Source organism: Motacilla alba, chromosome 3 (genome assembly GCF_015832195.1).
Source record: "Motacilla alba alba isolate MOTALB_02 chromosome 3, Motacilla_alba_V1.0_pri, whole genome shotgun sequence".
NCBI classification, from domain to species: Eukaryota; Metazoa; Chordata; class Aves; order Passeriformes; family Motacillidae; genus Motacilla; species Motacilla alba.
This window is the reverse complement of record NC_052018.1, coordinates 93,385,312-93,400,282: the sequence shown is the minus strand read 5'-3', so window position 1 is coordinate 93,400,282 and position 14,971 is coordinate 93,385,312. Positions and strand designations below refer to the sequence as shown.

General features: G+C 37.7%; 1 protein-coding gene across 42 annotated transcripts in view; it reads left to right on the top strand.

Moving 5' to 3' along the window:
• Nucleotides 1–13,813, top strand: part of ESRRG (estrogen related receptor gamma) — a 389,887-nt gene extending 376,074 nt beyond the window's left edge. For all 42 annotated transcript variants that reach the window (XM_038131555.1, XM_038131540.1, XM_038131541.1 and 39 more), the window contains one exon: nt 10,094–13,813. In XM_038131555.1, the coding sequence (XP_037987483.1) occupies nt 10,094–10,338 (245 nt within the window). In that variant the 3' untranslated portion in view covers nt 10,339–13,813. The remainder of the gene's footprint in view (nt 1–10,093) is intronic.
• The last annotated feature ends 1,158 nt before the right edge of the window (nt 13,814–14,971 follow it).

Here is a 14,971-nt window from a genome sequence, read left to right as displayed (position 1 = left end):
TCAATAAAATCTGTTAAATGGGATGCAATGAGTGGCTTGAATGGGCGGACGGCTATTTGTTCAAATTCTGCAGCATTCAAGGTATTGACAGTTTGTTTTCTGGGGCCATATGTGACGATCAATCTCAGGCTGGGCTCAGCCGCGCTGAAAAATGAAAAACCAGATTGCTTTTGCTTACTTGTGGATGACGACTTGTGATTTGGCGCGGTCCTAGTGAGATGAGACCTTCTGCCCAAATTGCCCCCCTGAGAGCCAGGACGCGTGACTGTTTTTAGAAATAATTTTTTAATTGATTTTGTAATTAACAGTTCATCTACAATATTGATGCATGAATCCTCAGACTGATAGGAGGGAAATTGTTTTCAACAATGAAGTTGTACTTTCCTATTTATCTTTGTAATGTGATTTAGCACTCTGCATTTTTAATTGGAAATATAATTCAAAAACATGCAAAGCCAAAATGCTTATTAGTTTCTTTGTAAAATATTCTCCACCCCACTAACTCTGCCCTTAATTTTAGAATATTATCTTATTCCAAATTTAACAAAATACTGAAATGCCTCTCAAAGATCAAAATTATTCCTAATTGAAGATCTATTTATAATTTTGACCATTGTAAATAGACACTTGAGGATGCTTTGCAGCTCCAGGAAGGTTATTTCTCAAAATTGGTCATGCTTAATGATCAGAGCAAGAAAGTTATCTGCAATTAGGAGTCTAAATGGAAAAGGGCTTTTGTATTTATTTAAATTCTGTAATTCAAAGACTCAATTAGAAATACTTCTGCAGTTTACTTGAAGAAAAGGATGAGGACTAGCATAGACAGATATTATGTTAAATACCACTCCCACTTTCTCCCTCACCCAAATAAAAAAGGAAATATATGCAGTGTTTAAGTAATAATAAAAAATAACTGCTGCCAAAAAAAGTTTAGTCATACACTGTGCATAGAGTGTATCAAAATCATCTGTAGCTTCATTAACTTCACTGGAAATTACAACCAGGATAATGTCAGAGAAAAATACAGTTCAGCATACTAAAATTCAGGGCACATTGAAGTGAAAACCTTTCCTTCCCTCATCTTCAAAGAAATAAAATTGCTGTCTTAAAATGAAACTGTTGCAAGGAGGAGTTAAAAAGTAGCCCAGACATTACACTTCCCCTTCAATAGTGTTTCAGATGCTAACACTCAGCATTTCAGCTTCAGGTTGTGCATGCAGCAGATACCAAACTTCTACCAGCTGCAGCTTCAGTAATCTGTAGGTGTAAAATAGCACCTGCAAAATTACAGCCCATCAGTGGATATCAGGCCCTTAGTGTTTCAGTTTACAAATGCTGTTAAAATTTAAATAAAATTTAAATAAAATTTAAGTTGGATTAACTATTTTTGTCTTTTTTTTTAAGTAGACAGAAGCAGAATAGCTTATTTTCCTGTTACTCAGAACTTGGTTAATGAAAATATAGCTATATAAAAAAAATAAAAAACCAAAATGTCATTAGAAAATCAACCAGTAGCAATTCACATTTTAATATATTTTTTATTGCTACTTCTACTATCTTCCACTGTTTATTTTTTTCAGTTTAAAATATATTAGCCTTTTTATAGCTGTGGAGAGTATAATAAGAAATCTTGGGTGTTTCACACATTTTTGCCATATCCACACTGTCTAGAAAGATTCCCAGGTTGACTCTACTGTAAACAGTTGACAAAGATGGTTTTATAGCTCCATATCTGTGTTAGTGATTTATGATACAGTGTCATAGTACTTTCCCTGCTGGTGTTTGGAGGCAGGAAAAAGAAATTGTAGATTGTCTTCATATTGATTGTATTTTGTTTAAATAAATACCACAAGCTTTGTTTTGGCCGAAGAATCTCAGTAGCATGAGCATTGAAACACACACTTTTCTTTAGATCTACAGAGCCCATTTGTGCAGTGCTGGATGTGAGATAATGTTGCCATTTGGTCCCTAAAAGGTGGGGAGGAGTAGCAGTTTTTCAGGGAGATTCTCTGACAGCCACTATCAAATATTCCCCATTCAGGACTGGCAATGCCACACCAACTTCCATAAATTTCCGGAAATGAAAGATGTGGCTACGTTGTAGATTATCACTCATTTCAAACTGAGTGCATATAGACTCTGAGAAGTTTAAATACACATATAGGAGCACAACACTGAAATGTATAGACATTTCAGTCGTGCGTACGTTAAGTCTGTAGAGGCATGATTTCAACAGTTAAATTTGATATGTAAATATGGAATTTATCAGGTTAGATTTAAGCATCTGCATTGATTTGATAGTAATTAACACAGCCTTTACACTTCAGAGAAGTCACTCTTTCCTTGGCGTTGTCCTTGGTCCTGCCAGTATCACGAGTTCCTCCCTTCTTTCCCTGCCTTGTGTACACAAAAGCCAGGAGGTACCTGGAAGCTGCGGGATGCGGCTGCCCCGCGTTCTGCCTCGCACCGCCCAAATGAGGCGAGCTGGCACCAATGAGCGCTTTGTTTACCCACGCAGAAAATCAACTTTGAATGGTTTCCAAAACATGCATGTACCAATTACTTCCTCATGTGTAAGGGAAGGTGAAATATTTACAAAATATGCTCGAAGTGTACACAAGTGCAGGCACGCGCACGGGAACGCTCCAGCACGGAAAAGATGAGCTGCTAGTCTCTTCTGTGCTAGGACGTGTTCCCATGTATTGATTAGGGTAATACTAAGCAGGGAGTTGCAGGGGAGCAGTTTTTTTTTTTTAATCAGTAAGGACTAAACTGGGCCTCCAGGCCAAATGTTGCAGAAGAGCTTAGGAGTCACAACTGAGGCCAGAGTTATAAGAGAAGCTCAGTTCCCATCTAAGACCTAACGTAAGGAACTGGAGGGTCAAAATACATCAGCACATTTGAAAATCTGATCTCTGTGCATCTGCTTAATAGGCTGCTGGCATCTTGAAAAACCTGACTCAAATGTGGGTGCTAGGCACTTAAAAGTACAGCCTTATGCACTGTTGAAAATTTAATCTTAAATGCTAATACTGGCTGTGTAGCATGTACCACAAAAAAGAGAAGAGGACTTCTGCTCACCCTTCCATTTCTGGTCTTTGATATTAACTCTCATAAAAAAAAAATAAAATTAGGAAAAAAATCACCCTCTCAGTACAGAAGGCATGTGAACCAAAAAGTAGCTTGTGCATTTTAGCATAATGAAGTGCAGATCAATATTGGTGCCAGTAAAGTTACACTATCATCTCATCCTGTTAAAAAATTAGCAAGTTTTTATAAGTTTTTTAGCTTTCCAGACACAATATACTCAGAGCAGTAGGCTATCACCATTATATGATATTATTATAATAGAAATTAATTGATAGAGCCCAGTAAATCGCTTACTCCACAGGACATCATCTTTATTCCCAGTGCTTGTCACAACATGCTGTATTTCATTTCTAATAATGTTTTTCATTTTGTTGTATATAGTCATCTTGTTAGTGTTTGAATTCATGATTAAGACATACCTTTTTTGATTGGACATAGATATAGATGTATATATACACAGACACACATAGCAGTGTGTTAAGGGTTTGTTACCAGTCTTTATTTTGACAAATATAAGTAGCAAGGTCTTAACTCTTCAATGTAGTTTTGTATAGAGAATATTACACCACAGAAACAAATTTTTGGAAAAGGAAGTCAGCACCATAGTCGAAGTTTTCATGTTGCTTGCAAACAGTTTATTCATCATGTTTCATTTTCATGTAATCAAATAGATGATACCCACAATTCTTAGGGAAAATAAATACCTCTGGTACCAGTTGCTTAATGTTGGCATTAGGAAGTGGCAGCTGAGTTGATCAGTGGTTAATTAATGTTTAATCAGTGGTTAATAACGTTTTTTTTCCCTTTTTTTCTGGAAGCTACTCATAGTAACTGAGTAACTTGAGCCTGTTCCTCACTTGGTTAGGGAGTAAGCAGATAGTATTTACTGTTGGTAGCGTGAGAGTCATAAAGGGCAAGAAACAAGGCCAAACTTAGTTGTCCTCAATGGTAGTTGTGGTAATTTCTTACATCTTATAGTGAATAGAAAGTACTTGGAAGTCTTTATTCAACATTTTCTTTTAGTTGGTGTCTCACCCCCAGCTCTATCATTTGTGTTCCCTTTTTTCCAGGCTTTTATTAGTCTTATAGTGTAGGGTCTTGAGCCAGTTCATAGTGTGCTGTTTGTTCTGCTTTGCAGCAAATATTCCTGTGTTTATTGCCCTCACTACCTCTCCTAGTGGAAAGTAAGCCATTTCAAGAATAAAAGAGAAAATGCTGGTTTATTATGTTTTAACTTCCTTGGGCCAGTGGTTTTAGTTCACTGCTAATCCAGTTAGCCCCTAAAATAAAGTCCCCATTCTATGAAGTAATTCCTTTTCTTACTATCCCTTCATTTTCTACTGTGTTTTAAAAACTGTTTTCAAGCTTCAGTTTTTATCTCTTCTGAAAAGTAGGCCAAACCAGGGCAATCCAGACTAAGGCCTCAGTCACTAAAATCAATCACACAAGCCTTTGTTTTCAGTTTTCACTGCCTGTAATTCCTATGGACAAGGAATTCTTAATTTATTCCTCTGTCATTTTCAGCATCTGTTCTGATTGAAGTGTCCATTTCCAATAAAATGTTCCAGATGCAGACCAGTTTTGCCATATTCTTTTGTCAGGGAAAATAATCTGTTTGCCTCTGTGCTTGTCTCTTAGCCTAACCATGCAGATCCTAGCAAACAGTTCTGCTCAGGTAAAACAGGCAGGTCAAAATGAAGTATATTTGTTTACCCAACACAGGGAAGACCTAAGTAAGTGTCTGGGGTAATTTCAGCTCTGGATGGAAAAAGGACAGGAATTCTTGCTGGATGAGGGAACCAAGAACCTGGTTTGATTTGCAATTGGCCATTTCCATGGGTTGCTTCTATCTTAAGAAGTATGCTTTTCACAAAGTCAGTGTGTTGTGTTTTTCATAAAAATGGAGAGAAACACAATGTGGGCAAGCACTTTGTGTCCTTGTGCAAATCTGGCACATGTTTCAGGGGGAGAGGAAGGGATTCTGTAGTTCTGAGAACAATTCACCCATTAATAAACAGTGCATTGGGTTTTGTGGGGTTTTTGGATTAGCAGTACAATCTAGATAAAAAAATCTCTTTTATTTGAGACATAACACAGATTAGGATTTTTTCATCCTTACAGAAAGCAAAACCATTTTTTTTGATCCCATCTAGTTCTTCCAGGATCCTACAGCTTTTTAAAGGGATTTCTCCAGATTGAGTTTGTGAACTGGCTCAGCTGTATGGAATCAGAAACATAACAGCAGTTGCTGTATTTCAAGTACTTACTGGTATCTACATCTCCAGTGTGGTTTGCCAGCATCTTAATGTGTGTATTCAGTACTGCATGCTCCCTGCTGCTTCATTCACTGTCCTATTTTCTTTTTGCTGTCTGAATTTTCAGACATGAAGAAACACTTCATATCAGACCTCTGGTTTTCTTCCACTTCCAGGTGATGTTATATACAAAATATATAGATGCCAGCCTTTAACTTTCCTCAGAGCAGGGTTTTGAGAGGTTTCCTTGCCCTTAGGTCAGGTGCTTTCCAATTTTTAGCTAGCTGTCACCCTTTGTGATGTGTTCTAATTGATTCTTGGGTGGTTGGATGTTTGTTTGCTGCATTTGAGATGAAGCTTGAATTTAAATGAGATAGATTGTAATCTGAGTTTCTGTCTGGACCTTAAGGTGTTTTTCTTGAATGAGAACTCTGGTTTTCTCCTATTTCTGTGCAATGATCTGATCAATCAACTGATCAGAAGACGTATAATTCTATTTTCCCAAATTGTAATGATGAAAGAAGGCATTGGCAAGGATAGAATGAAATTCTCCAAGCAGAGCTCAATGAGTCCATGTCCTCATTTGTTGATCTCACTCTCCCCATGGCAGCTTTGATCAGGAACAACCTCTTCCTGCCAGGGAAATCCCATGTACTCAGCAGTTGTATCAACAAGTCCTGTGTTCATCTGTCTTCAGTTTCACCAGCCTGGGATTGTATTTTTGCAGGGCATTTACCATCAAATTCTGCTGTCTTTCAAATGACACTTTGAAATTACCCTGTTTAATTTCATTAATCATACAGGCGCTGGTTTTTAAGTGTGTTACATATGGCTATAGGTTTCCTCTGGATATTACCTGTGTGGGATGTAATTGTAAATTATTCAGACTGGCTGCAAAGCCACTTAAAAAAAACCCCAAACCAGCCCTTAAACAAAAATGTTTTTCATGGTATAGGAAGAACATTCAAACTCACTTATAATTAAATTTTATATTTTCTATGGAATTCTTTCTTTATTTCTAGACTATCACACAAATTGTCTGTGTTTCTTTAAATTATAGTGGTTCTTGATGACACTGGTGAGGATTGGGTTTATCCCAATACATGAGCAATATTTAGCAAAGAGTTAGCCTGCTCTGAATTCACTTCTACATCTGCCAGTCTGTAGTTACTGAAAAGATTTCTCTCTTTTATTTTTCCTCCTCTTTTCCCCTTGGCTAGTTCAGCATTTTCAACCATTTTCCTTATTTTCAAAGGCTTACACCTGAGGGATTAAGATCTACATTCGTTTAATATCAGGAATAAAGTGGAAGTTCCAGACTGCAAGGCTAAAACTTGAAGAAGGATTTTTGCAGAGATTAATATTTTCCTGAGCAATCTGCAAGCTGAATCATAGTCTAATTAATTATCACAGATTTATTGAGTTTGCATTTAAACATTGGCAGACCCTAGAATGAGTACAGCTGAAATGAGTTTGAATCTTTTCTGTAAATGGGGAGTTAAATTATCATAGTAATTTGATTACATAATTTTTAAATCTTTCAAGCTAAATCACCATTTTAAAAGAACAGTTTGAAGTCTTAATCACCACTGAAAGTGCCCCTCTCTGTGCTGTTTTTTCTTACCCCATTCCTTGTGACCAAGTCTGTTCTCCAGGGCACAGCTTCCTGAACTGCTCCATGAACCACCATTTGGGGCAAGCAAGCTGGCTGGGCACGTTCTTTCCAGCTATTAAATTAATTTCAAAGACAGCAGCAAATACATTACATGCTTTATTACTATTTCTTCTCCATGTAAATAATTGCCCTGTTTACCAGAGGGATGGTACACAATCATCCCTGCAAGGAGGAGGTAAAAGCCCTTGTGTTTGGATGTTTTCAACACAGTGGAAGAATTTTAAAGCATTAAATGTACTAGCTGTTTCAGAGGGCAGGTTTTGATTCCTTTCTGGGGGGTGTTCTCTTCTTTTCCCTCCTCACTCACTTTGATTATAAGGAATATGTAGAGGGTAGATACTCCTAACGCTGCAGACCAAATTGGTCTCCAAACTGCAGAGTTAAATATCTTAGGCAGGTTTCACCTCTGTGTGAAAAATACATTTCGTCTGGACTCCATCCATCTAATTGCAAACTTATGATCACTGTTACAAATAGTGATTCTCGGCAAAACCAGACCAGTTTTCTAAAGGGTTAAAAACTAAACCTTTATAGTCATGTTCTCAAGAAAGACCTGTCTCTTTATGCAACATGGTGTAAAAAAAAACAAAAAAGTAATGAGAACAGTCAGTCTTTGACTCATGAAGTATTTGTTGCAGATAAAGTGTTCCTATTTGGTTCCCCAGCATATCTGGCCTTGGCACTGTGGATCTGGGGAAAGGAGGAAAAGGTGTGTATTTTCTGCACAAACAGCACTTGTTTTATGGAAAAATTACTTGGAGTAGCAGATCATGTGTTCTGTAGCACAGCAGTGAATATCCAAGGACTTGGTAAAGAGTTAGGGAGTAAAGACAACAGTGTTTTTGGAGATTGCATTCCAAATTAAGCCTAGTGGCTGGACCCTGTGCTTAAGATATCAGTCACGTCTGTATATGTGTGTTAGCATGTCTGTATCGATTACATCTGTTTCTAGGACACAGAATTCAGGGCTTTTCGCTTATTGACACAGAATTACTGAATAGGATTACCATATTAGAAAACAATCAAAAATGTATGGATTCAGGGAATGGCCTCACATTAATTAGAACTAAATTTTGCTAGAAGTAATATTTGCCTGTCATCTTTTTAAATGTTGTAGCCTTCTTTATCCCTAAGAGAGAAATTTCTTTGTCTGTGCTTTCAGCACAGTGCACCTTGATGTGCAGCATCACATCCCAGCAGCGTATGTTATAGCTGCATGCTTCTTAGAGCATGTATTCACTAAGACTCAGAATTATTAAACATGTAAAATTCCCATAGGACTCCATTATGTGTAATTAACAGATAAACTGTCATCAGAATCAATAAAACGTGCTAAATGATCCAAACTTGTATATAATTAAGTGTCTGTTTTAGAGCGAGAGCTGTAACTTTATTTTTTTTTTCCTTTTCAATTTGCACATTTGTTGTGACAATAAGAACTGGAACATTTTTGTTAACCTGTTACTTACTGGTTTGTGTTTCAGTTTACATGTTTGTATTTGAAAGGAGACAGGTATTTACTATCTGGCCTAATTATCTGAGGAAACAGTAGCATGTCAGCTTTTAGGAAATGAATCTTAGATGCATCCTAATTCTCTGAATGTAATTCAGATATTTGAAGCACGTGCAAAAGTTGACGTTTAATCATCAACAGGGTTAAAACATGAGGCTCTGTCAAATACCGATCCAGAGCATAAGACTGCTGGTTACAGGTCATGGAAACAATAATGAAAGTGGGTTCTTCACCATCCAGCTCCTCAGTTGTTATTCTGTCTGTGAACAGGGGCTTCATTCCAAACCCAAAAATTAGGATGCAAAGTAGTGTTACACTAAGTAGAGTTTTCAAGGATGAACTTTAATTGTGCCGTGTCCCAGTTTCACCCTGGGCAAAGCTTGCACAGTGTGGCCTGTCCCTGGGGCTTGTACCCCCTTGCAGCAGTTGTATTTTCATGTCCTGCTTTATTGGCTCTGTAAGTCTGTTAACCATCCGAGTTTTGGTAGCTGATAGGGGCTGTTTGGTGGCCTCTTTCACCTACAACTGTTTTTCCCTACTTGCATTCATCTCACTTTGGACCACATCAGGGTTTCTTTGGCATTTATGACTACATAAAAGTCAGAGAATTAGGGCTGCTCATCCAAAGTAATCTCAGCATGGTCCAGTAACTGCGTGTTCTCAGGGACATCTTCACTTTCTGTATCTATCCAGTTGAGGGGTTTACAGTTATTTCAGTTAGATTTTTTCTCTTTATTTCACACTTCCATTGCTTTAATCTTTTCAGGTCATGTAGCAGTTTAGTTTAGTTCCTGGTGTATGTTGCGTCTGAGCCTGTCACTCAATACTTACACCACCAAGGCATCTCACCTGCAAAGGTGCACGCCAAGGTGTTTGCTTTGAGTCTTTTATAAAAAATGCAAAACCCCAACACTAACAAGATAAACCACTGTCTGTAGGGGTGGGAGGGAAGGATTACACCTTGTAGGAGATGATAGCTTCACCAAACAAAAGCTGTTTAGGAACATGCTAAGTGTTGCCTGTATGTCTGAATATGCCTGAGGGAGAAAAAATTTGCTAGACCTATCAGGAAATCCCTTCAGACCAGCATTTCCCTTGTTTTGGTGCAGTGATCCTAATCCCACAGTCAGGGTTTCTGAGTACTGGTGACGTCCATGACTTCCAAGTGGGCAGCCTGACACAGAATTTTGCTGAGCTTTTCCACAGTAGGGCATCCTTGCTTTATCCTTGCTTCCCTGATAAAATGCAGTCTTCCACTCTTTCAGCCCCTTGGCACTGTCATTCCTTCAAAGCAGTAACCCTACAGATGGTTTGGGGAGCACTGAGGGTAACTGTTTCACTTGTTTGAGGAGGATGAGGAGAAGAATTACTTACCCAAGAGTTAATTGTACGTTTGTAGTTCCTCAGCATTTCAATACACTTTCCTAAAGGTCAATACAGAAATTAATGGGTAATTATCTTCCCTCTTTATGAAAGAGGATGGGCAGAACCAGTGAAAGTGTCGTTATCAAACTCCTGGCACACCAGACTGAAACCTCCTGTTGCTCCTTTGTTTTGCAGACTCAATGCACATAGAGGATGTTGAGGCAGTGCAGAAACTTCAGGACGTCTTACATGAGGCTCTGCAGGATTACGAGGCCGGGCAGCACATGGAAGATCCTCGGCGTGCAGGCAAGATGTTGATGACTCTCCCGCTTCTGAGACAAACCTCCACCAAGGCTGTGCAGCATTTCTACAACATCAAACTGGAAGGCAAAGTCCCCATGCACAAACTTTTTTTGGAAATGCTGGAGGCCAAGGTCTGACTAAAGCATCATGGGCTTCCCCATCATGCACGTTTTAAAAAAAAAAAAAAGAAAAAAAAAAAGGGAAAATAAACAGGATAATAATGGCAAAGAAACTTAGTGTTTAATTAAGGAAAAAATGACTAAATGACTGCACTGATATTTAGCAGCAAGACTGTGAAGCAGCTTTCAACTTTTTCTTCTGTGTCTTTCTGATGCAGTTTTTTCTTTTCCTTTTCTCCCTTTTCCTTTCTGTTCTTTCCTTTCCTTTTTTCCTTTTCCTCTTTTTTTTTTCCTTTGCTGCTGAACTTTTTAAAAGAGGTCTCTAATTGAAGAGAGATGGAAGCCAGGCCTGCCAAAGGATGGAAATCCATAATATGGATGCCAGTGAACTTATTATGAACCATGATGTCCCCAATGACAAAGGAATCAAAGAGAGAAGCACCGTACCTAGCAGTACAGTACAACACGATGAACTGACTGAATGCAGTATTAGATTTCATAGGAGCAGTCTCTAATTAGACGACTAAAGCGACGATGCATCGGCTGCTTCTTATCATTGCATTTTCCATCTAGATCAGTTACAGCCATTTGATTCCTTAATTGTTTTTTCAAGTCTTCCAGATATTTCTTAGGTTAGCTACAATATAACTTTTTCAGGGAATAGTTTAAGCTTTATTCATTCATGCAATACTAAAGAGAAAGAAATACTGCATTTTTGTGCTGGCTTGAACAGTGATGAACAATAATGAAGGACAAATGAATCCTGAAGGAAGATTTTTTTAAATGTTTTGTTTCTTCTTACTAATGGAGATTTTTTTGTACCAGCTTTACCAGTTTTCAGCCATTTATTAATGTGGGAATTTATCTTACTAAAGCAATAGTCGAAGGGAAGGTGCATATTATCACGGATGCAATTTATGTTGTGTGCCAGTCTGGTCCAAAACATCCAGTTTCTTAACATGAGCTCCAGTTTATAACTAAATGTTCACTGACTCAAAGGATTAGATTACACCTGCAGTATAGCCGAGTAGTCTACCATATAAATACTCCATGTCAAATACCAATCCGTAACGGTGTTAGGAGACAGCGACTGCGCAGGGGCGCGGTCGCCGCGTGATTTCTAACTGCTTCAGTTGCAAATGAACAAGATACTACTGCCTGTTTGCAAAATTGTAACCTCACATGCAGAAAAACCCTACGAACCAATAGTAGCTTAGAGGCAATGAGGCGAATGCCGCCATTTGCAAAATTAAGAAATCAGAGTAGTAGACTTCTGACCAAATTGAAGAATTTAACACTTCTATACCTTATTTATTGATTTAGATTTTCATTTGTAAATGGCGATCCTTAACAAGTAGCTAAACCAGTGTATGTGCTTTTCAACCAGTATTGTCACAGCATGAAAGTCAGTCAGTTTCAAGACTGTTACGAGGTGTAATCTAATGTATAAACCGATTAGATGCCCCCAGAAAACTACAGTCGCTAAATAACCAATAAACAATAACCTCCATCAAATGCTATACCAATGTACCAGTGTTAGTAGCTGCTCCCTGTACTATGTGAACATCCTTATTCTATGTACACAGATGTAATTAAAATTGTAATCCTAACAAACAAAAGAAATGTAGTTCAGCTTTTCAATGTTTCATGTTTGCTGTGCTTTTCTGAATTTTTATGTTGCATTCAAAGACTGTTGTCTTGTTCTTCTTGTGGTGTTTGGATTCTTGTGGTGTGTGCTTATAGACACAGGGTAGAATTAGAGACAATATTGGATGTACAATTCCTCAGGAGATTACAGTAGTATATTCTATTCCTTACCGGTAATAAAGTTCTTCCTAGTAATAATTAAGAGATCGAAACTCCAAACAAATACTCGTTATGAACAGATACACACTGAAATCATAATATTTTCAAAACAAGGGATAATTTCTGTAACACTTTATTATAGAATACCAATGTATAGCTTAGAAATAAAACTTTGAATATTTCAAGATTATAGATAAGTCTAATTTTTAAATGCTGTAAATATAGCTTTTATTCAATCATCTCTCAGATGTTGTTATTAACTCGCTCTGTGTTGTTGCAAAACTTTTTTGGTGCGGACAAGTTTCCAAAACTATTGCTACGTTGTGTGCTTTAAACAAAATAACAATGGGCCGATGCTCTCTCAGCCCACATGCTAGGAAAAAGAAAAAAAAACTGTGTATCTATCATTAGCTATATGGGACTATATTGTAGATTGTGTTTTCTCAGTAGAGAAGTGACTGTAGTGTGATTCTAGGTAAATCATCATTAGCAATTCATTCAGATGGTCAATAACTTGAAATTTATAGCTGTGATAGGAGTTCAGAAATTGGCACATCCCTTTTGAAAAATGTCAAAAAAAATAATACAACTCCTGGGAAAAAGGTGCTGATTCTATAAGATTATTTATGTATGTAAGAGTGCAAAAAAAAAGTTTATTTTCCAGAAAGTTTGTGCAGGGTTTAAGTTGCTACTGTTCAAGTACACTATATATATATAAATATATAATATAAATATTGTTTTTGCTGTATCACATTAAAGAACTTGGGCTTCAGGGTCAAAAGCCAATCAACTAGAAGTATACAAAAAACACACAAAAAATGGAGATGTGTTAAAGGCACACGGTGCAAACTTTAGTTTTCATTTTCCGTAGTTTTTTGGAGCTGCAAAAGAACAAGTATCTCAAGACTGTAAAACCATTACCTGAAACTTAGCTAAAAAGAACTGCACGGGCTTTATAATATTGTTCATCTTAAACCTTGCTGGAGAAGAGTTCTTTCAAGACCACTTGCTTAATGTGAAGTGTTGGGAAAATTTCAAAGGGTGTATGTTTTAGCCATAACAATTTAATTTCTATTTTTGCTTCATTTTTTAATTTTTTCTTATTTAAAGCAATATGATTGTGTAACTCCCAGAAGTTACACATTTGTTTCAATCAGATCAGATTGTTGTATTTATTCCACTATTTTGCATTTAAATGATAACATAAAAAGATATAAAAAATTAAAACTGCTATTTTTCTTATAGAAGAGAAAATGGGTGTTGGTGATTGTATTTTAATTATTTAAGCGTCTCTGTTTACCTGCCTAGGAAAACATTTTATGGCAGTCTTATCGTGCAAAGATCGCAAAAGGACAAAAAAAATTAAACTGCTTATAATAATCCAGGAGTTGCATAATAGCCAGTAGTTAAAAACCGAAACAAAACAACAAATGAAAACAAACATGTCTATAGCTGTAGATGGGCTTCACATCTGTATAGCAATCAACTGTATATTTTTGTGATGTGTATCATACCGTGTGCTCCAACCAATGTCCATTTGTGTAAATGTATTTATTTTATATTGTATATATTGTTAAATGCAAAAAGGAGATATGATTCTGTAACTCCAATCAGTTCAGATGTGTAACTCAAATTATTATGCCTTTCAGGATGATGGTAGAGCAATATTAAACAAGCTTCCACTTTTGATTGCTTTTATTTTATTTTTTGTGTTGTGGGGTTTTTTTGGTTTTGTTTTCTTTTTGGAGGAGGAAAACAGAACAATTAGTGTTGCCTTTTGTTACTTCCATTCAAAACGGAGCCAGTGTTTGCACTTCTCCCTTAAGTACGATATGAGTGTAAATAAATGCTATATAAAGCCTTGTCAGAATGAATTCCAGTGTGATACAAGACATTTTGCATACTCTTAAATATGCAAAATGTCTCGTAGCACATTAGAATTAAGGCTGGCAGGCCTTTATATAGCACGTATTTAATCTTAAAGCATCTACACATCAACCTGCATTACTCAAAACCATTGCCTCTCTGTCAATGTCTTAAAAGAAAACTTTCCCACTATTTTAAGATCACATTAATATCATATAGAAGTAGTATTTTGCTTTCTCCATCAAAAACTGAGTCTATCATTCATTTCCTTCTGCAGGAGAGTCCTTTAATGTAAAAATAAAAAATAAATTAAGAAAAAAAACCCTGTACTATTTGATCCAGTGTTGCTGCATGGAAGTAAACAGCCCCCAGAGCAGTGATACAGACTGATGTGAATGAAGGTCCCTGAAAGCTGGGTTAAACAGCACGGGGGCAAAGTGGCCATAAATGGGCTCTGGGCCCCATCCCTGTGAGGGGCTGCAGCCGCCCTTGCTCAGGCTCAGCCCCTCTGTCCTGTGGACCCTTCTGGAACCATCACAGAAGTGCTAATGTGTGCTTTTCTTGCTTTTTAGCCTATCTTGATAGTGTTTTGTCGTGTTCACCAGCGTGTTTCTCACCTTCACTCCTGGCCATCCTCGGGAGGCTCTGGTTGATGGCACAGGGGCTGCTCGGGGACAGGAGCTGTGTCAGCCACGGCACCGGGGCAGCACCAAGGGCTCTTTGTGCTTCACAGCCTCCAAGTGCCAGCACAGCAAGAGGCACCCCTGCCCCTCTACCAGTGCTGTCTGTGCTTTAGCTGTCTTGGGAAATAGGGGGATTTCTTGTGAGTGAAAGGAGCAGCAGGGCAATACGAAGATGAATTCTGCGTGGACTCTAAAGATGATCAGTATTGGGCTTTAGTGTTGACACTGCTGTGTACACAGGCATGCATCCATATACACACACAGCGTGCTTGGACAGAGCTGGTTTTCCCCATTTT